Source organism: Eutrigla gurnardus, assembly GCF_963514095.1.
Source record: "Eutrigla gurnardus genome assembly, chromosome: 12".
Classification (NCBI taxonomy): Eukaryota; Metazoa; Chordata; class Actinopteri; order Perciformes; family Triglidae; genus Eutrigla; species Eutrigla gurnardus.
This window is the reverse complement of record NC_139926.1, coordinates 27,369,123-27,388,990: the sequence shown is the minus strand read 5'-3', so window position 1 is coordinate 27,388,990 and position 19,868 is coordinate 27,369,123. Positions and strand designations below refer to the sequence as shown.

The window sequence follows — 19,868 nt, the reverse complement described above, 5'->3', positions numbered from 1 at the left end:
ACTGTGGGCCGAGCCGATGCATGTCTCTCTCCCCGGGCCGGCAGAGTTATTATACCGTACTGTGCGTGCGTGTCCAAGCGTGTGTGTGCGTGCGTGGTGTGCTCACAAGCGTGCGCTTGTGTTTAGGGCGGGGATGGAGGGCACAAAAAACTATTTGCACCGGGGCCTATCACCATGATATACACTACTGTTTCACTGATACTGAAAACATTCGATTTTGTCTTAAAAAAGTATTTTTCCATTTGTTGTTGTATTTGCCGTTTCTGTGCGTACATTGAAATTGAATCCTGGCGGCGGCGCTGCTTGTGAATATTAGAATGTAATAATATTAGAATAAAAGAATATTAGAATATATTAGAATATATTAGAATAAAAGAATATTAGAATATAATAATATTAGAATATAATAATATTAGAATATAATAATATAAGAATAAAAGAATATTAGAATATAATAATATAAGAAGAAAAGAATATTAGAATATAAGAATATTAGAATATAATAATATAAGAATAAAAGAATATTAGAATATAAGAATATTAGAATATAAGAATATAAGAATATAATAATATTAGAATATAGTAATATTAGAATATAATAATAAAAGCATATTAGAATTAAAGAATATTATAATATAATAATATTATAATATAATAATATTAGAATAAAATAATATTAGAATATTATAATATAATAATATTAGAATAAAATAATATTAGAATATAATAATATAAGAATATAATATTAGAATATAGTAATATTAGAATATAATAATAAAAGCATATTAGAATAAAATAATATTATAATATAATAATATTAGAATAAAATAATATTATAATATTATAATATAATAATATTAGAATATAATAATATTAGAATATAATAATATAATAAGTAGTGGAAGTAATCTGCTGTCTGCCTGTCTGTCCAGTGTGTAATGAGAGCTGTGTGTCGGTAGAGGGCGCTGTCTGTCTGTTAATCAGCATGACGTCGCTGGACTGAAGTTCTGAACTATTAACTCGTTCTTCATTCGTTGACGCAGATCTGTGAGGATAACTGTTTTATTTGAAATAAACTTCATTCCAACGATAATCTCCAGTATAACCGAACCGTGTCTCCCACGTGACTGGGTTAGTTCGGTTCTATGAGTCCGGGTCGTGTTTTGAATCCTGATGTAATCCACCAGGCTGAAGCTGAAGCTGGTGAACACATTGTGTTTAAGGTGGAAGTCAAACAACGCCAGCCCTGGGGGGGGGGGGGGGGTTATGCAACCTCTCCTTCATAAAACCGGGTCCAGCATCAGAGGAGTCGTGGCTCCGGAGACGTAGTCCCTCATAATCCGCCGCCTCGCGTCCAGTTGGTGGAGATGCCCACGTGGTCCGCTCCGGTATAAAGGTTCGGGTGCGCGGAGCCCCGTTGTCGTTGACGCGTCTCAGTGAGCAGCAGCAGGACGCACGGACACGGACGCACGACACACACACACGCAGGGCGCGTACACGCACACACCGACCCTCGGACTTCTCGGGACCCCGCGCTGGAAGGAGAGGACTTGTGCTGTGCGCGCGGTGCTGGTGTGAATGGGGAGAGCGCGCGCCGCCGGACGCCGAGTCTCCGTCCCGCGGACTGGTCGCGAGGCGCTTTGTTTTGGTGAGATCACGGTGTGACAGAAGCGCGTCGACAAGCCCGCGAGCGCGCCCGGTAATCAGAGAGAGAGAGAGAGAGAGAGAGAGAGAGAGAGAGAGAGAGAGAGAGAGAGAGAGAGAGCAACTTTTTTACGTTGCCGGATATAACAACCTGAGCGATGACTGGAGTCAACTAGTCCCCGCAGCGCGCGCGTTTTTGGGAATACAAAAAGCTCTTCTGTGGATTTCTTGTCTCACTTTTTTTGGATGTTTGTGAAGGAACGCGCACGTTTGTAAACTAAGATTAGCCGAGAGCGCGCGTCCACCCCCCACCCCCCCCCCCCCCTACAGCAGCTGGACCGGACCTGAAGTCCAGCAACATGAGCATCTACAGCGTGGCTTTGTCCTGCCTGGTGGCGTGCGTGCTGTCCGTGCGCTGCGGCCCGGCGGCGGCGGCCGGGGACGAGGCGGAGCAGCAGCGGCAGCGGCAGCAGGGCTCGCCCCCTCCCCAGGAGTCGTGCGCGTCCTGCGGCCTCAGGGCGCCGGACCAGTCGGAGCGGGTCAACATAGACTTCCTGGAGGCGGTGAAGAGGCACATCCTGAACCGGCTCCAGATGCGCGACAGACCCAACATCACGCATCCGATCCCCAAGGCGGCGATGGTGACGGCGCTGCGCAGGCTGCACGCGGGGAAAGTGCGCGAGGACGGCCGCGTGGAGATCCCCAGCTTCGACGGGCAGGCGGCGTACAACACCGAGCTGCAGGCGGAGAACTCCGAGATCATCAGCTTCGCGGAGTCAGGTAAGCATCGATCACGTGATCGTTACTTTATGTAACGGCAAGCAATCTGATCAGAGACAGCTGTTTAATAATCATCATCATCATCATCATCATCATCATCATCATCATCATCATCCTCATCAGCCTGGGTTCCTCCTCTGTGGATGCGGCCCCGGATCGAGTCCTCAGTTACCCCGTGTTGTTGTCTAGGGGATCAAAAGAACCTCTGAATCCAATTTCATCACTAAAGCTGCTCACACTCACACACATCAACACCGCGGCAGAAAGCTCTTTACAGGCCCTCAATGGCCATTTATCCCTCCCTCTAAGAATGTGTATCTAACTAATTCTCACAAGTCCAAAGAGAACACCCTTCCTCTCTCTCTCTCTCTCTCTCTCTCACACACACACACACACACACACGCACACACACACACACACACACACACACACACACACACACACACACACACACACACACACCTAAAACAAATCATCTGCTTGACAGAATCCAGTAATTGTCAGTTGGAGCTGAGAACCGACACAAACTGTTGGTTTAACAGAAAAGAAAACATACAATTGAAGATGCCAGAATGTGGATTTGTTACACACACACACACACACACACACACACACGGCCCCGTTCCCATTGGCCCTGCCGGTACAATTAGCCGTGAATGGGCCGAGGCCCCGCCCCCCGATGGGGATGATCTGAGCGCCTCATGAGAAGGGAACAAAAGCGGGGCAATTATGAGAAGAGCACTACGTGTTCCTGCTGCAGCGACATGCAGAACACACGGGAGACAAAAGGCATCAGAATAATGCATGAGATACGTGTGTGTGTGTGTGTGTGTGTTGCAGGGTTGTAAAGAAGACTTTTGTGGTCCGAGGGTTCGCTGGGCTCCTTCTTCTTCTTACTTCGGTTTTCCCTCCAGTTCTATTCTTCCTCACACCTTTGAGCCTTTGTGTGGTATTGTACCATGGATCTGGCTCAGGTCCCTGCTCCCTAGACCCCGTCTGCCTCCCGGCCAGCTGGCTCACGCCCCCCACCCCCCCCATCGGATGCTGCCAGCCAGGGGGCACGGCTCAGAGGCAAGGTCCCCCAGAAAGCCCTGCAGCTCCCCTCGGGGTTGAGGTCTGCATATGTTTAGCCAACAGTGGCCTGTAAACCGATGTGGATCCATGTGGATCGGCGAGGCCCCCCCCAGCTCAGGGTTAACTGCAGGCTTGTCAGCCGGCTCCTTATCTGTGGAGCAGAGCGGTGAGGAGTCTGCCAAGTGCCCCGGGCAGGTGAGGGAGAGGGCACCGGTCTCCTGTCTCCCCTGACATGGTCCCGTGGGTCCTCGCCGGGGGATTCGGTGTCCCGTCTCCACGGGAGCGGAGCGGCGAGGGAGGGAGGGGGTCTAGAAGTTCAGATCTGGACCCGGTGAACCCTCTGCGAGCAGTCCAAGACCACAGAATTAAGACTTCATTATGGGAGGTCATTAACTCGGGACCCGGTTCCTGCAGGATCGGGTTTGGCAGGTTTACTTCAGGACACCACTCTTTCATGACGAGCTGTCAGTCCCTCCTGGACCCGGTCCAGATTCACCCACAAGTGTGTGTTTCAGTCCTCCATCAATGATTCAGAACTCGTTATTAAAAATGTCCCGTAGTAAAGCTGCAGCAGGCCTCCTCCCTCCCCTCCCTCCTTCACCTCCTCCCTCCTTCACCTCCATCCTCCTCCCCTCCTTCACCTCCATCCTCCTCCCCTCCTTCACCTCCATCCTCCCTCCTTCACCTCCTCCCTCCTTCACCTCCATCCTCCTCCCCTCCTTCACCTCCATCCTCCCTCTTTCACCTCCTCCCTCCTTCACCTCCATCCTCCCTCCTTCACCTCCTCCCTCCTTCACCTCCATCCTCCTCCCCTCCTTCACCTCCATCCTCCCTCCTTCACCTCCTCCCTCCTTCACCTCCATCCTCCCTCCTTCACCTCCATCCTCCTCCCCTCCTTCACCTCCATCCTCCCTCCTTCACCTCCATCCTCCCTCCTTCACCTCCTCCCTCCTTCACCTCCATCCTCCCTCCTTCACCTCCATCCTCCCTCCTTCACCTCCTCCCCTCCTTCACCTCCATCCTCCTCCCCTCCTTCACCTCCATCCTCCCTCCTTCACCTCCATCCTCCCTCCTTCACCTCCTCCCTCCTTCACCTCCTCCCCTCCTTCACCTCCATCCTCCCTCCCTTGCCTCCTCCCTCCCTCTGTGAATTCCTGGAGTGCTGAGGCCTGAGGGACGGCTGTTGTACGTGAACACACGCCTCGGCTCGCGTCGGAGCGCCTCGCCCTCGTCCTCGCCGCGGCGTGTGGTCTGGTCGACAGCAGAGTAATGAGCTGTGGGGCGGCCCTCCTCTTCCCCCCGACCTGGTGGCGCAGGTGGGGACACGCTGGAGCGGCTCAGGAGCCCACCCAGGTGTGTCCCTGCTGATCCACCAGGATCCCGTCTGCAGGGTCACGCCAGGCGTGTCAGGGCCGGCTAACATTGTTGTACGCCAGAACAGTTTGTTCCATAGTTGGACCGGAGAAGTCTCGTTGCCAGAGAGGTCTTGCTGCTAGAGAGGTCACGTTGTTAGAGAGGTCTCGTTGTTAGAGAGGTCTCGTTGTTAGAGAGGTCACGTTGTTAGAGAGGTCTCGTTGTTAGAGAGGTCACGTTGTTAGAGAGGTCACGTTGTTAGAGAGGTCACGTTGTTAGAGAGGTCTCGTTGTTAGAGAGGTCTCGTTGTTAGAGAGGTCACGTTGTTAGAGAGGTCTCGTTGTTAGAGAGGTCTCGTTGCTAGAGAGGTCTCGTTGTTAGAGAGGTCTCGTTGCCAGAGAGGTCACGTTGTTAGAGAGGTCTCGTTGCCAGAGAGGTCTCGTTGTTAGAGAGGTCTCGTTGCCAGAGAGGTCTCGTTGTTAGAGAGGTCTTGCTGCTAGGGAGGTCTCGTTGCTAGAGAGGTCTCGTTGCTAGAGAGGTCTCGTTGCTAGAGAGGTCTCGTTGCCAGAGAGGTCTCGCTGCTAGGGAGGTCTCGTTGCTAGAGAGGTCTCGTTGTTAGAGAGGTCTCATTGTTAGAGAGGTCTTGCTGCTAGAGAGGTCACGTTGTTAGAGAGGTCTCGCTGTTAGAGAGGTCTCGTTGTTAGAGAGGTCTCGTTGTTAGAGAGGTCTCATTGTTAGAGAGGTCTTGCTGCTAGAGAGGTCACGTTGTTAGAGAGGTCTCGTTGCTAGAGAGGTCTCGTTGTTAGAGAGGTCTCGTTGCCAGAGAGGTCACGTTGTTAGAGAGGTCTCGTTGCTAGAGAGGTCTCGTTGTTAGAGAGGTCTCGTTGTTAGAGAGGTCTCGTTGCTAGAGAGGTCTCGTTGCCAGAGAGGTCTCGCTGCTAGGGAGGTCTCGTTGTTAGAGAGGTCTCGTTGTTAGAGAGGTCTCGTTGCCAGAGAGGTCTCGTTGCTAGAGAGGTCTCGTTGCTAGAGAGGTCTCGTTGCCAGAGAGGTCTCGCTGCTAGGGAGGTCTCGTTGCTAGAGAGGTCTCGTTGTTAGAGAGGTCTCGTTGTTAGAGAGGTCTCGTTGCCAGAGAGGTCTTGCTGCTAGAGAGGTCTCGTGGCTAGAGAGGTCTCGTTGACTGAGAGGTCGCGTTGCTAGAGAGGTCTCGTTGCCTGAGAGGTCGCGTTGCTAGAGAGGTCTCGTTGTTAGAGAGGTCTCGTTGCTAGAGAGGTCTCGTTGCCTGAGAGGTCGCGTTGCTAGAGAGGTCTCGTTGCCTGAGAGGTCGCGTTGCTAGAGAGGTCTCGTTGCCTGAGAGGTCGCGTTGCTAGAGAGGTCTCGTTGCCTGAGAGGTCGCGTTGCTAGAGAGGTCTCGTTGCCTGAGAGGTCGCGTGGCTAGAGAGGTCTCGTTGCCTGAGAGCTTCAGGTTGATGTGTTTCACGGCTGTAGTCTCCAGGTTCACGGCTGGTTTTCGACCTCAGAACCAGTTGACACCTCAAGGTACCTTTAGTAGCTGTTGCCCAGATCACATGGTCTCGTCAGCGTACGGAGAGTTGTTGTGGAGTTGTAGTTTCTACAGGAACCCCGCATCCCGCGATGCCAATGGGACCAGAAGGAAATTTCACGCTATTTAACAACGTCTAACGAATCAATTGGTCTGCAGAACCCAATTAACTGACGGTGACGTTTAAAGGGAACCCAGATCTGCACATGGTCCGGATCCAGTCCTGAATGGGAACCTTATAGATTCTGAATGAATCATGCTCCATCGTCGGGCTTTACTTCCTGTTTGTCATGGTGTCGGTGTGCGCTCGGCGCCGTGTGTTTGATCCCCGTGTCTACTAGCAGCGGAGCTGTCGAGGCACGTTAGCTCATCACCTCGGTGCTAAATGAGGTGAGTTAGTTACTTGTAGCCCTGAGGGGCTTTCAGCCGATACTTTACCCAGAGGCCTCGGTATTCAGAGGGCTGATGGGTGCATGCTGTGTGTGTGCCATGCTGCAGAGTGAGAGCTGGTCTGAACAGGTCCCTGTGTGAACGTAAAACCCTGGTTTACAGGAGGAGGAGGTGTAAGGCGACGTGAGGAGGTGGGGGTCCTCCGTGGGGAGATGGGGGTCCTCTGTGAGGAGGTGGGGTCCTCCGTGAAGAGGTGGGGGCCCTCTGTGAGGAGGTGGAGGAGGTGGGGGTCCTCTGTGAGGAGGTGGAGCAGGAGGGGGTCCTCTGTGAGGAGGTGGGGTCCTCCGTGAAGAGGTGGGGGCCCTCTGTGAGGAGGTGGAGGAGGTGGTGGTCCTCTGTGAGGAGGTGGGGTCCTCTGTGAAGAGGTGGGGGCCCTCTGTGAGGAGGTGGGGTCCTCCGTGAAGAGGTGGGGGCCCTCTGTGAGGAGGTGGAGGAGGTGGGGGTCCTCTGTGAGGAGGTGGGGTCCTCCGTGAAGAGGTGGGGGCCCTCTGTGAGGAGGTGGGGTCCTCCGTGAAGAGGTGGGGGCCCTCTGTGAGGAGGTGGAGGAGGTGGGGGTCCTCCGTGAGGAGATGGGGGCCCTCTGTGAGGAGGTGGAGGAGGTGGGGGCCCTCTGTGAGGAGGTGGAGGAGGTGGGGGTCCTCTGTGAGGAGGTGGGGTCCTCCGTGAGGAGGTGGGGTCCTCTGTGAGGAGGCGGAGGAGGTGGGGGCCCTCTGTGAGGAGGTGGGGTTCCCCGTGAGGAGGTGGAGGAGGTGGGTGCCCTCTGTGAGGAGGTGCAGGAGGTGGGGGTCCTCTGTAAGGAGGTGGGGGTCCTCCGTGAGGAGGTGCAGGAGGTGGGGGTCCCCCGTGAGAAGGTGGAGGAGGTGGGGGTCCTCTGTAAGGAGGTGGGGGTCCTCCGTGAGGAGGTGCAGGAGGTGGGGGTCCTGCCCCGTTGGTGGCCACCTGTTGACACTGACACACTAATCAGTGGGCAAACAGAGGGATGTGGCGGCTGTGAAAGGCGGCGATCGCTGCAGCGGAGCTCCTGAAATAGAAACCTTTCAGGTTCACCTCGGGGTGACGTGGAAGACATCATTAGGCTTAGTAGAAGAAGAAGAAGAAACGGCGTGCCAGGGAGAGCCCAAGGCCACCTTGTCCACTCCGGGATCTGGTCATTGTGCGGCGGGAGAAAGTGGCCACTGTCATGTAAATGCCTTTTATTTTTGCCTCATCATGCTTTTTGCTGGAAAGCCACGCGCTTCAATGGCGGCAGCAGCGCGGCGGCAGCACGGCTGTCTCCCGGTGCCTCGCAGCCGGCTTTGTGCTGTCACTCTCAGGGGGGGTAGGGTGGGCTTCGGGGGGGGGGGGGGGCAACAGCGAACTCAATGAACCCCCCGGGGCTCTTGGCCGTGTCCGCCAACCCTCCCACCTTCTCCACTCGCATCCTTCCTCCGTTCCTTCGTCTTCCTCCTCCCTGTTCTACCCCCCCTCTCTCTACCCCTCTCTCTCTCTCTTTTTGGGCCTGTCACTTACAAAATCTGGACCCGAGGCCAACTGGGCCTGATCCCAGAACTGGCCCCCGTCACAGCTGGCCTATCAGGGGCCGCGGCGGGGGTCACCTGACACAGTGATTGAGGCTAAACAGAGAAAACAAGGCGAAAGCTTTAAAGACAGAGCTGTGGCCTTTTTGGGAGGTTTGTGTTTGTGTGCGTGTGTGTGCGTTTGGGTGCGTGTGTGTGTGTGTGTTTGTGTGCGTGTGTGTGTGTGTGTGTTTATACAGTGTGGGTGAAGAAGGGAAACAAGTCTCTCCCTTGAGTAACAAATGTATTTGACAGTCAAAATCAAATTTGCATGAAGTCCTTTCAGCCACGTGTCATGGGCCTCATCAGCAGAGTATGGGATGTGAGTGATTATATGTCATACAGATGTTTTTACTGAGCTTGAGAATAACGCCTTCCCGTCTTCCTGTCTCCAACAGACGACCACTTGTCCTCCCGGTCCGGTCTGTACTTCCTGGTCTCCAACGAGGGAAACCAGAACCTGTATGTGTCCCAGGCCAACCTGTGGCTCTACTTCCGCGTGCTGCCGTCCGGCCCAGAGAAGGGCCTCCGGAGGAAGGTGACGGTCAAGATCCACTACCAGGAGGCCGTGGCTGCTGCCGGTGCCGAGGGCGGAGGAGGAGGTGAAAGAGGAGGAGGAGGAGGTCCAGGCCGCTGGGCCCTGGTGGAGAAGCGGGTGGATCTGAAACGCAGCGGCTGGCACACCTTCCCCCTGTCGGAGGCGGTGCGTGCCGTGTTCGGAAAGGGCAGCCGGCGGCAGGACCTGGAGGTCCACTGCGAGGGCTGCGAGACTGCCGGCGTGGCCCCGGTGCTGGTGGACCCGGGGGACCCGTCCCACCGGCCCTTCCTGGTGGTGCGAGCGCGGCAGGTGGACGGGAAGCACCGCATCCGCAAGCGCGGCCTGGAGTGCGACGGCACCAGCGGCGGGCTCTGCTGCCGGCAGCAGTTCTACATAGACTTCCGCCTCATCGGCTGGAACGACTGGATCATCGCACCGGCCGGTTACTATGGCAACTACTGCGAGGGCAGCTGCCCGGCCTACATGGCGGGCGTGCCGAGCTCGGCCTCGTCCTTCCACACGGCCGTGGTGAACCAGTACCGCATGCGGGGCATGAGCCCCGGCTCGGTGAACTCCTGCTGCATCCCCACCAAGCTCAGCACCATGTCCATGCTGTACTTCGACGACGAGTACAACATCGTGAAGCGCGACGTGCCCAACATGATCGTGGAGGAGTGCGGCTGCGCCTGAGGCCGCCGGCGAGCCCGCCGCCGCCGCCGCTGCACTCGGAACAGGAAGGCCTTCATGTACAAACGGGACGTTGTTGTACGGCACACATATACGATATATCTATAGCTACTGTATGAAGCGGGCGCGGGAGCTGCCGGAGCTGCCGGCGCCGCCGCGTCCAGCGCCCACGCGTGTGTGTGTGCACATGTTGGTGCGAGTGTGTGTATTTATGGTGACCTGGCTGCTGTCGGAGTTTAGTCCGCCGCCGGCCGCTCCGTGACGGACGAGAAGGGAAACATTATCACCAAATGATACTTTCTCTAGTTTTGCCATTTCTAGTCAAAAAATAATGGCTCATCATCTCCTCTTGAATGAAGATCACCAGCGCTTAAGGACCGTGACGGGATCAGCTGATCAACACCCCGACCCCCCCCCCCCCCCCCCCCCTCCAGCCCTCTTTAAGTACTTTAGGCACAATGTTTTGTTTTTAGAAAGCACTGACAACTCATCAGCGTGTACAACTCAGAACACTAGCACTTCCCCCCAGGCCGGCAGACCCAGTCTGGCGGTCCCCCTCCCGGTGGACTGAGACCTGCGGCCCTGCAGGATTACACGAGTCCTCCACAGACAGAGTCCTCCAGGGACAGAGTCCTCCAGGGACTGAGTCCTCCTCAGAGCCGCTGTCTGACTTCCTGCCTGTCCAGAGAGCTGCGGGCCCGCTGCCATGACAACCAGGTGAAGATGCCTCTCATAAGTGCACTTCACTTGTGCACTGGGAGAACCTGCGGAGGCGGAGCCTCCAGTCCGGCCCCGCGGGGCCCGGCGAGGTGCAGCACTTGCAGGAACTGAATGCACGACCTGAATAGCACTTGTATAAAGAAATGCCTTGGAGCGTCTGTCCTCTCGCTACTTAAGTGCCACATGAGCTATGCAATGTATAGTGACCTATACCCGTTCTCACCACGCTGTTAGGCTCCTCCCACCTCCCTCCCTCTCTCTCTCTCTCTCTCTCTCCTCTTCCTCGCTCCACCCTTATCAATACTTGAAAAGTAATCTTTCGCTTCCTTTCCAAAGCGAATGATTGTTGTGACGTTTGCACTGAAAAGTTGCGGGATTAGTGAGACAAAATAAAAAACTGCCATTGAAAAGTTATTTTTTTAGAAGTAAAAGAATTGAATTTTGTTTCAAATGTATTTTACCTAATTAATGGAACCAAAGAGGCCAATATGTTAGCTGTTGTACTAAGATGGCGAGGCCATTGAAATTGTTGTGTACGATACTGTTTCCGATCATTCGCTGTTGGCCTACCACTGTATCAGGGTACGAGATACGACTTCATTCCTTAGCTCTATTTTCACTCTCTTGTTTTGTACAAATAAGCAACACTTTTGTTTTTCATCTTTAATTCTATTTTTGTTTCAGTTTTCTATTTAATAAGAAAGTTATTTTTAGTTCCTAAGAATCATTTAGTCAAATAAATACATGTCGTTGTACAGATTATGTCAAATAAAAATGTTTTCTTAAATCCTTGCAGTGTGAGTTATTCTGGGCGTCGCGGTGTCGGATGTCTGCTGGGTGAGGCTGAACCTCGGGAACACGGATCCGTACTGGTTCAGACATCGTTCTCATGATGTGGATCTGCATAGTAATTACAAGGATGATTAACAGCCGGAGCCTCACATACCTGCCAGTTCTTGGCTGCAGCGCGCTTGATATAATTGTGTTTCTGTGTTGGTGTGAGCTGGCGGCGTTCCCACGTGTGCAGCCACGCTGTCTGTTGCATCACGCCGTTTCTCATGCTTTAATGTTGGCGGAGCGTGTCAACACTTTGAGCAACAGTGAGAGGCTTCGCACGCCCGAACGCCGGCCGCTGCCAACACCCAACGGCTGAACGCGGCGAACGCCTCGTCACGTGTGCAACGTCAGCTTCACTGAACGCTCCATCAGGACGTGTGAACGGCTGGAGATGGTTTACCTGGGGGGGCAGAACATCCCTCCAAGAGAAGGAGAAAAAGCAAACAGATCAATAGTGCGCCGCATGTGAGCGCCGAGAAGATAAACGACGTGTCAGGAGGAGCGTGGTTGTTTTTCATCTCCGGGAGACAAACGGCGCTCTGTGCTGCTCCAGGGTCTCGTCACGCTAACGCTCGCCAAAACCCTCCACAGCTGGAATGTTAATGACGGCCGAAGACGTGGAGGCATTCCTCAGGGCCACGCATCGATAACCAGCCGGGCGTAGCTACGCATCCACCGCTTAGACACGCACACACACACACACACACACACACACACACACACACACACACACACACACACACAGTTATCAGCTTGAACAAATATTGTCCCTCGGCCCTCGCTCATCAGGTCGAGGTCGACAGCTGCCAAGTCCACGAGGTCGGCTGATCTTCCTTCGTTCCTGCAGATCGGCCCGCGTCAACGAATGAATCTAAGGAGTATTCATGGTCCGGGGCTGGGCAGAGATCACAACGGTCCTGTTCCCCCAGACCGTTTGTTTGTACGTTCCTCGCCGTGTTTTACCGCCGTTTCCGCATCGCAGCGTTATCTTGAACGTTTAAAACCAGCTACCGTTCACACGTAGATGTTATAAACGAGACCAGAGGACGGTAACGGGTCTGGGTCATCACCAAAACAAACAGGAAGTAGCTAGCTTTTCATGACATCCACCGCTACACTATATACGAACATTGAGGCTCCCTCGTGTGGCCCAAAGGCGAACTGCACATAGAACTCTTAATACAAATAGAAAATAAAATACTCTTAAATCTCTAAAGGAGTCTTCTCTCTTGCCCCCTGACCATGATGGCGGGCCCTTTGCAACGTCGGCTAGGTAACGGGATTTCTCCGATGGCCGATTAAAGGCCGAACCTCTTGTTTCAGTTTCCAGAGAGCCTGTAGAGGAGCTCTGATTGGAAGGATTTATGGCGTGGGCCTCCTAAGACAGCCGGCTTATTCCACCGCTGTTTACAACCCGGAGTGACATTTGACCTCTGGAGCAACATGGACCTGCTCGTTCGCTCTCTCCCTCTCTCTCTCTCCCTCTCTCTCTCCCTCTCTCTCACCGGTGGATTACCGGACGAGTAAAAAGGGCTTTGTAACTTGAAAGCATATTTTTCAGCGTTAATGAGCAAAAAAAAGAAAGAAAATAAAATAAATCATTAATCCAATCATTCTCAGTATCGCCAGATCACAACTTCATTTAGAAAGATTAGAAAGTCTAGATTTCACCACAACAATGAGCTCTGTTATTAACATGTTATAATAACACTGAGGATTATTACTGATGATTATTACTGGCAGCTCAGCATTGAGAAAACACCATTAAGTCGGCCTCTAAACGCTGCTCCCAGATCAGTAATTCTACTTTCTGTCTCCTGAATGTTGGAGCTGACGAGGTGACGGGGTCAACACGCCACAGTGCACGGTGTGTGTGTGTGTGTGTGTGTGTGTGTGAGTCCACAATGTCATAATGTCAGGGTTGTTACTGCTGGTTTTAGCAAAACAACTGAAGCCTTGTCACCCCCAACCCCCCAAACCATGTCTCCCCATCAGACCCTAACCCTCCACCATCTTGACCTCCTGGTCCCAGAGTACTGGAGAGCCTCCACAAAGCCCTCATTTGTGTTTGTCTACGGTCTCTGCTGATCCACGAGATGTGATGCTGCGTTTCTCTCATTTCGGTTTATTTGCACCTCTAGTCCTGCTTTGTACACGTTGAAGTCCCAGATCCACCAGGAACCCAGACCCCAGCCTGTCTGGGTTCATGACATCATCCAGAGGTGCTCGTTGGATTTCACCAAGCTGGATTCACTGGATCCAGCAAGACCCACGTGGGCTGGTTCACCACAGCTGGAGGAACCAGAATAAAGTATTGATCTGTGATTTAATATCAATAACCAGATGAAAAGGATGCTGAAATAACTCCATCATGATGGTGATCAGTAAAAAGTGCTGAGTCATGCTTTGTTAGGTCTGTCTGCAAGACCACAAGATAACTACTGTTAAAACGCTGGTTTTCTGAATGGAGTCTGGTTGATGGTGCTAGGCTACGCTAACATTGTAGCTGCTCCATCAACACTCCAAATAAGGTCATCTAGACATAAATACAGCAGAGACCTTGTTGTTTGGACCACAGACAGTCTCTGGTTCCTCCACATGGTCTGGTCTGGTCTCTGGACTAATGTGAGCTACTATCTAGACCTCTGGGGGACCACAGACAGTCTCTGGTTCCTCCACATAGTCTGGTCTGGTCTCTGGACTCATGTGAGCTACTATCTAGACCTCTGGGGGACCACAGACAGTCTCTGGTTCCTCCACATAGTCTGGTCTGGTCTCTGGACTCATGTGAGCTACTATCTAGACTCTGGGGGACCACAGACAGTCTCTGGTTCCTCCACATAGTCTGGTCTGGTCTCTGGACTAATGTGAGCTACTATCTAGACCTCTGGGGGACCACAGACAGTCTCTGGTTCCTCCACATAGTCTGGTCTGGTCTCTGGACTCATGTGAGCTACTATCTAGACCTCTGGGGGACCACAGACCCAGGAGACAACTGTTTCCTCTATTAAGGATTCTGCATCGTCATGACGACAGGAGGATTTAGTGTCACATTTAAAGTAAACACATTTGCATGAAATCATTTGCATCTCTGGAATTCACATTTATTTGTATAATTATATAATTGAGTTTGCATAACGACTCTTCGTGTCATCATTATTTCAGGCCGCTCTGTGATGAGTCATCAGAAACACGGCGGCCACAAAACCATCGTTTTCATTCTGTCCCTTTATCTGATCACCTGGTGGATCACCTGGTGGATCACCATCTAATTTAAGAAGATTTGATTGTTTTCACACATCGTTTCTTAAGCAAATGTGGATGATTGTTGTTGTGAGGATGAAATGTTGAAATCTCCCATGTGCAGTGAACACACCACGCCCCCCCAGCTATATTTAGCTCCCTGATGGCATTGGGGACTGATGTTTTCTCCTATAACCTTTAAAAGGGAAAGGAATCCTGGCGAGCGGCGTCCCGGGGGCTGCTGGGAGTTCCATGCAGGACCAGTATGTAAACAGTCTGGCTTTCGTTTCCGAGGAGCAGCGATGTCCACGCCGCAGGCGGCCCACTGATAGGCCGCCGGCGGCGGCGGAGGCGTGTGTGAATGAACCAACTCACATACTGAAAAACACAAGGGAGGAAATATTTATCTCCACATGTGTGTGTGTGTGTGTGTGTGCTTGAGCATGACTGCTTTGTGTGTGTGTGTCAGAGGGGAAATTCCAGCCGGGATGTTAGGTGTGGCGAGGATCATCTCTGACCACTTTAAAGCGAGGCCATCATCGGCGGCGGCCATGACTCCGCTCCCAGCTGCACAGCGCTCTGAGGGCCCATTATTCTGGCAGGTGCCCCATTGTCCCCCGGCAGGGGCCCTTTCACCAGCAGAGCAAAAACACCACAGCAAAATATGCAGGGAGGAGGAGGAGGAGGAGAGGAGGAGGAGAGGAGGAGGTGGGTGGTGGAGGTGGTGGCATGAAGGAAACACTGATCTGATCCTCCAATTGGCCTTAACTTGACTTGTTTGTTCCGGTTCTGGGTCACTGATGGATCTCACCTTGCATTGTGGTGGCAGAGACGACCCCCCCCACCTCATACCCCCCCACCTCATACCCCCCCCTCATGTGGGAGCTGTGTGCGTGTCTTCATGGATGACCTCATGGGAAAGTCCTGGTCCTGGTCTGGACGACAACAAAAGGAGCTGCTGACAGACGTTTCAATTACACAACAACAACCAATGCTGTCTTTATGTGTGTATGTGTGTGTGTGTGTGTGTGTGTGTGTTTGTGTGTGTGTGTGTTTCTGTGTGTGTGTGTGTGTGTGTGTGTTTCTGTGTGTGTGTGTGTGTGTGTGTGTTTGTGTGTGTTTCTGTGTGTGTGTGTTTCTGTGTGTGTGTGTGTTTGTGTGTGTGTGTTTCTGTGTTTCTGTGTGTGTGTGTGTTTGTGTGTGTGTGTGTGTGTGTTTCTGTGTGTGTGTGTTTCTGTGTGTGTGTGTGTGTGTTTGTGTGTGTTTGTGTGTGTGTTTGTGTGTGTGTGTGTTTCTGTGTGTGTGTGTGTGTGTGTGTGTGTGTGTGTGTGTGTGTTTGTGTGTGTGTGTTTCTGTGTGTGTGTGTGTGTGTTTCTGTGTGTGTGTGTGTGTGTGTTTGTGTGTGTTTCTGTGTGTGTGTGTTTCTGTGTGTGTGTGTGTTTCTGTGTGTGTGTGTTTCTGTGTGTGTGTGTGTGTGTGTGTGTGTGTGTATGTTTCTGTATGTTTCTGTGTGTGTGTGTGTGTGTTTGTGTGTGTTTCTGTGTGTGTGTGTGTTTCTGTGTGTGTGTGTTTCTGTGTGTGTGTGTGTGTGTGTGTGTGTGTGTGTTTCTGTGTGTGTGTGTTTCTGTGTGTGTGTGTGTTTGTGTGTGTGTGTTTCTGTGTGTGTGTGTGTGTGTGTGTGTGTGTTTGTGTGTGTGTGTGTGTGTTTCTGTGTGTGTGTGTTTCTGTGTGTGTGTGTGTTTGTGTGTGTGTTTGTGTGTGTGTGTGTTTCTGTGTGTGTGTTTCTGTGTGTGTGTGTGTGTGTGTGTGTGTGTGTTTGTGTGTGTTTGTGTGTGTGTGTGTTTCTGTGTGTGTGTGTTTCTGTGTGTGTGTGTGTGTGTGTTTCTGTGTGTGTGTGTTTCTGTGTGTGTGTGTGTGTGTTTGTGTGTGTGTGTGTTTCTGTGTGTGTGTGTGTGTGTTTCTGTGTGTGTGTGTGTGTGTGTGTGTGTTTCTGTGTGTTTCTGTGTGTGTGTGTTTCTGTGTGTGTGTGTTTCTGTGTGTGTGTGTGTGTGTGTGTGTGTGTGTGTGTGTGTGTGTATGTTTCTGTATGTTTCTGTGTGTGAATGCCAGCAGATTTAACGGTGTGGAGGAAACGCTCCTCTCTCCTGGTGGCGTACGTGGCGCCGGCTGTGGCGAGATAACGGCGAGATAACGGCGAGGTGAGGAAGAAACAAACACCGAAACATCTCCGCGTGATGAACACAAACGTTTACTCTGCTCGCTATCAGATGGGCGGCGTTCACACGGCGAGCGTGTCCGAGGTGGACGTATTGATATTCTTGCAGGAAGTCAGGGAATCAGAGGGTGGCGGCCCTGCTGGGCGTGGACCTGGGGCTGCTGGGATATCGCTGGATCAGAGTGAATGTAGCGGCGCCTTGGCGAGGGATCAGGCGAGCGCTGTGCCACACACAGCGTGATGGTCTGATGATGCAGCAGATACCATCTCAAGTCTTCACCCACTGAACTGATTCCCTCCTGCTCTTATTCTCTCTTCATCTCAAGTTTCAAGCCGTGAATCGGATCTGCGGCGGCGGCGTTCCTCGGCGGGCAACAAAGGCCTCCGTTGTCCTCTCTGTCCTTGTGCCCACTTCAGCGTCTCCAGAATACTTTATTGTTGACGTTTTTTCAGGTGCATTCTGAACATTCCTGCCGGCCGTGCCAGGAAGAGGCGGCGGTTTCCTGCCGGAGGAAAAAGAAGGATGATTGCTTTCTGAGGACATGACGGGACTCACTAAGTGTTTACATGCAACGCTTCTCACCCAATAAACCTGCAGCTCGTTTGTGTGCTCGCAGGAACGCCGTGTGAAACCACTTAGCACGCCGACACGCTCGCCGCGGGAACAAGAGCCGGCACGCCGCTAATTACACGGCGACCTCACGACGTGAAAACATGAGTCACTGTGTTTTCTCTCCGACCGCAGCAGACGATCACGGCGGCTAAACCGCGCGCCTGAAATAGGAACCGCCTCCAGGGTGTGTTTTTATGTTCTCGACATTACAACAGCACTGGTGGACCTGCATGGTAGACCTGCAGACTGGTGGACCTGCATGGTACACCTGCAGACTGGTAGACCTGCAGACTGGTGGACCTGCATGGTACATCTGCAGACTGGTGGACCTGCAGACTGGTAGACCTGCAGACTGGTGGACCTGCATGGTACACCTGCAGACTGGTGGACCTGCAGACTGGTGGACCTGCATGGCAGACCTGCAGGACTGGTAGACCTGCAGACTGGTAAACCTGCAGGGCTGGTAGACCTGCATGGTAGACCTGCAGGGCTGAGGTAATGCCTCGGTGGCCCTGTGAGAGATTCCTGCTGCCTGACCTCATGGCTGTCTGACTGAGAAACGCCTCACTTATCTCACACACTTCCTCCTCTTGGCCACGAAGCGTATCACCGAGGTCTGGATGAAGTGGCCTGGTCCCGGACCAGCAGGCGGGCTGCAGAGACCTGATTAGATTGGGCTCTCTGGTGTCAGCTGGCGGGGGTAAAGTGGATCTACAGTCAACATTCTATTTTTATAAGAATACGCTCATTTGGCCCTTATCGCAGAGTCCTTACGTAAGGTCGGAAAGGTTAGCACCGCAATTACGTCATAACCTCTGCTGTTAACTTCGTAGTTCAAGGTTCAACTTTACAGCTAAGTGTTAAAGTCATCTTAGTAACTAACTAGCATTGGTAGCCGTGGTAGCAACCTGTCAATCAGCAGGTAAGCCCCGCCCCCTAAAGCATCCCCTGCTTTCTGGTCTGGTGGACTCTAAATGGACCATAATGTACTAAATGAACATCATGCTGGCAAATAACGCGACCTTTCCTCGTACGACTCAGTAGTTGTCGAGTGTGATGTGCTTTCCTACGCTGCGACAAGACTGATGATGCAAAGTTGTTACGTTTTACTCATTTAGCTGCTGGCTACTTTGCTAGCTAGCTAGCATACTTTTGAACCACTGAAATGCCACATGACATCGTGCACCTCCTGTGATTTTTTAAAAAGGTGTTCACACCGGAAATGGACGGCTCCGTCCCAAAACGAGCCATACCAAGACAGTGAGAGCTCCGGGCTCCACCGGACCGAACAAGGCCCCTTAGAAACCCAGAACCAAAACACAGAGAGGGCCAAGTCCTCCCTCTCCTCAGAGCTCCTCCTCCTTGTCCTCTCCTCCTGTCCTCCCAACCCTCCTCCTCCTCCCATGCCTCCTCCTGTCCTCCTGTCCCTCCTCCACCTGTCCTCCCGTCCCCCTCCCTCCCCCTCTCCCCTGTTTCCAGGGTGTCCCTCCTCCTGTCCTCCCATCCTCCTGTCCTCCCGCCTGTCCTCCCAACCCTCCTCCTCCTGTCCTCCCGTCCTGCTCCTCCCATCCTCCCATCCCTCCTCCTGTCCTCCCATCCCTCCTCCTCCTGTCCTCCCGTCCCCCTCCCTCCCCCTCCCCCCTGTTTCCAGGGTGTCCCTCCTCCTGTCCTCCCGTCCTGTCCTCTCAACCCTCCTCCTCCCTCCTGTCCTCCCATCCTGTCCTCCCCTCCCTCCTCCTCCCTCCCCCTCCCCCCTGTTTCCAGGGTGTCCCTCCTCCTGTCCTCCCGTCCCCCCTCCCTCCCCCCTGTTTCCAGGGTGTCCCTCCTCCTGTCCTCCCATCCTCCTGTCCTGTCCTCCCCTCCTGTCCCCCTCCCCCCTGTTTCCAGGGTGTCCCTCCTCCTGTCCTCCCATCCCCCTCCGTCCCCCTCTCCCTGTTTCCAGGGTGTCCCTCCTCCTGTCCTCCCATCCTCCTGTCCTCCCGTCCCCCTCCCTCCCCCGTTTCCAGGGTGTCCCTCCTCCTGTCCTCCCTCCTGTCCTCCCGCCTGTCCTCCCGTCCCCCTCCCTCCCCTCTGTTTCCAGGGTGTCCCTCTTCCTGTCCTCCCTCCTGTCCTCCCGTCCCCCTCCCTCCCCCCTGTTTCCAGGATGTCCCTCCTCCTGTCCTCCCCTCCCCCCTGTTTCCAGAGTGTCCCTCCTCCTGTCCTCCCGTCCCCCTCCCTCCCCCCTGTTTCCAGGGTGTCCCTCCTCCTGTCCTCCCATCCTGTCCTCCCCTCCCTCCCCCTCCCCCCTGTTTCCAGGGTGTCCCTCTTCCTGTCCTCCCTCCTGTCCTCCCATCCTGTCCTCCCTCCTGTCCTCCTGTTTCCAGGGTGTCCCTCCTCCTGTCCTCCCATCCTGTCCTCCCTCCCGTCCCCCTCCCTCCCCCCTGTTTCCAGGTTGTCCCTCCTCCTGTCCTCCCTCCCGTCCCCCTCCTCCCCCCTGCTTCCAGGGTGTCCCTCCTCCTGTCCTCCCATTCTGTCCTCCCTCCTGTCCTCCCTCCCGTCCCCCTCCCTCCCCCCTGTTTCCAGGGTGTCCTCCCTCCTGTCCTCCCGTCCCCCTGCCTCCCCCCTGTTTCCAGGGTGTC

At 53.4% G+C, this 19,868-nt stretch overlaps 1 protein-coding gene across 2 annotated transcripts; it reads left to right on the top strand.

Annotated features, from left to right (window-relative positions):
* Positions 1–1,320: 1,320 nt before the first annotated feature.
* LOC311022540 (inhibin beta B chain-like) lies at positions 1,321–11,120 on the top strand. Of its 2 annotated transcripts, none has more exons than XM_084023851.1 (3): positions 1,321–1,699; positions 1,736–2,424; positions 8,796–11,120. In XM_084023851.1, exons 2-3 carry the CDS (start codon positions 2,004–2,006, stop codon positions 9,623–9,625), a joined length of 1,251 nt encoding a protein of 416 aa, XP_083879977.1. In that variant the 5' UTR covers positions 1,321–1,699; positions 1,736–2,003; the 3' UTR covers positions 9,626–11,120. The 2 variants fall into 2 exon arrangements, with proteins under 2 accessions (XP_083879977.1, XP_083879976.1); XM_084023850.1 differs by having other exon boundaries at positions 1,730–2,424.
* Positions 11,121–19,868: the final 8,748 nt, after the last annotated feature.

Excerpts from the sequence above, each read along its gene's own strand:
- LOC311022540 (XM_084023851.1), top strand. The coding sequence starts at position 2,004 with ATGAGCATCTACAGCGTGGCTTTGTCCTGCCTGGTGGCGTGCGTGCTG. Across the intron at positions 2,425-8,795 it reads CATCAGCTTCGCGGAGTCAG|ACGACCACTTGTCCTCCCGG; the intron begins GTAAGCATCGAT and ends TGTCTCCAACAG.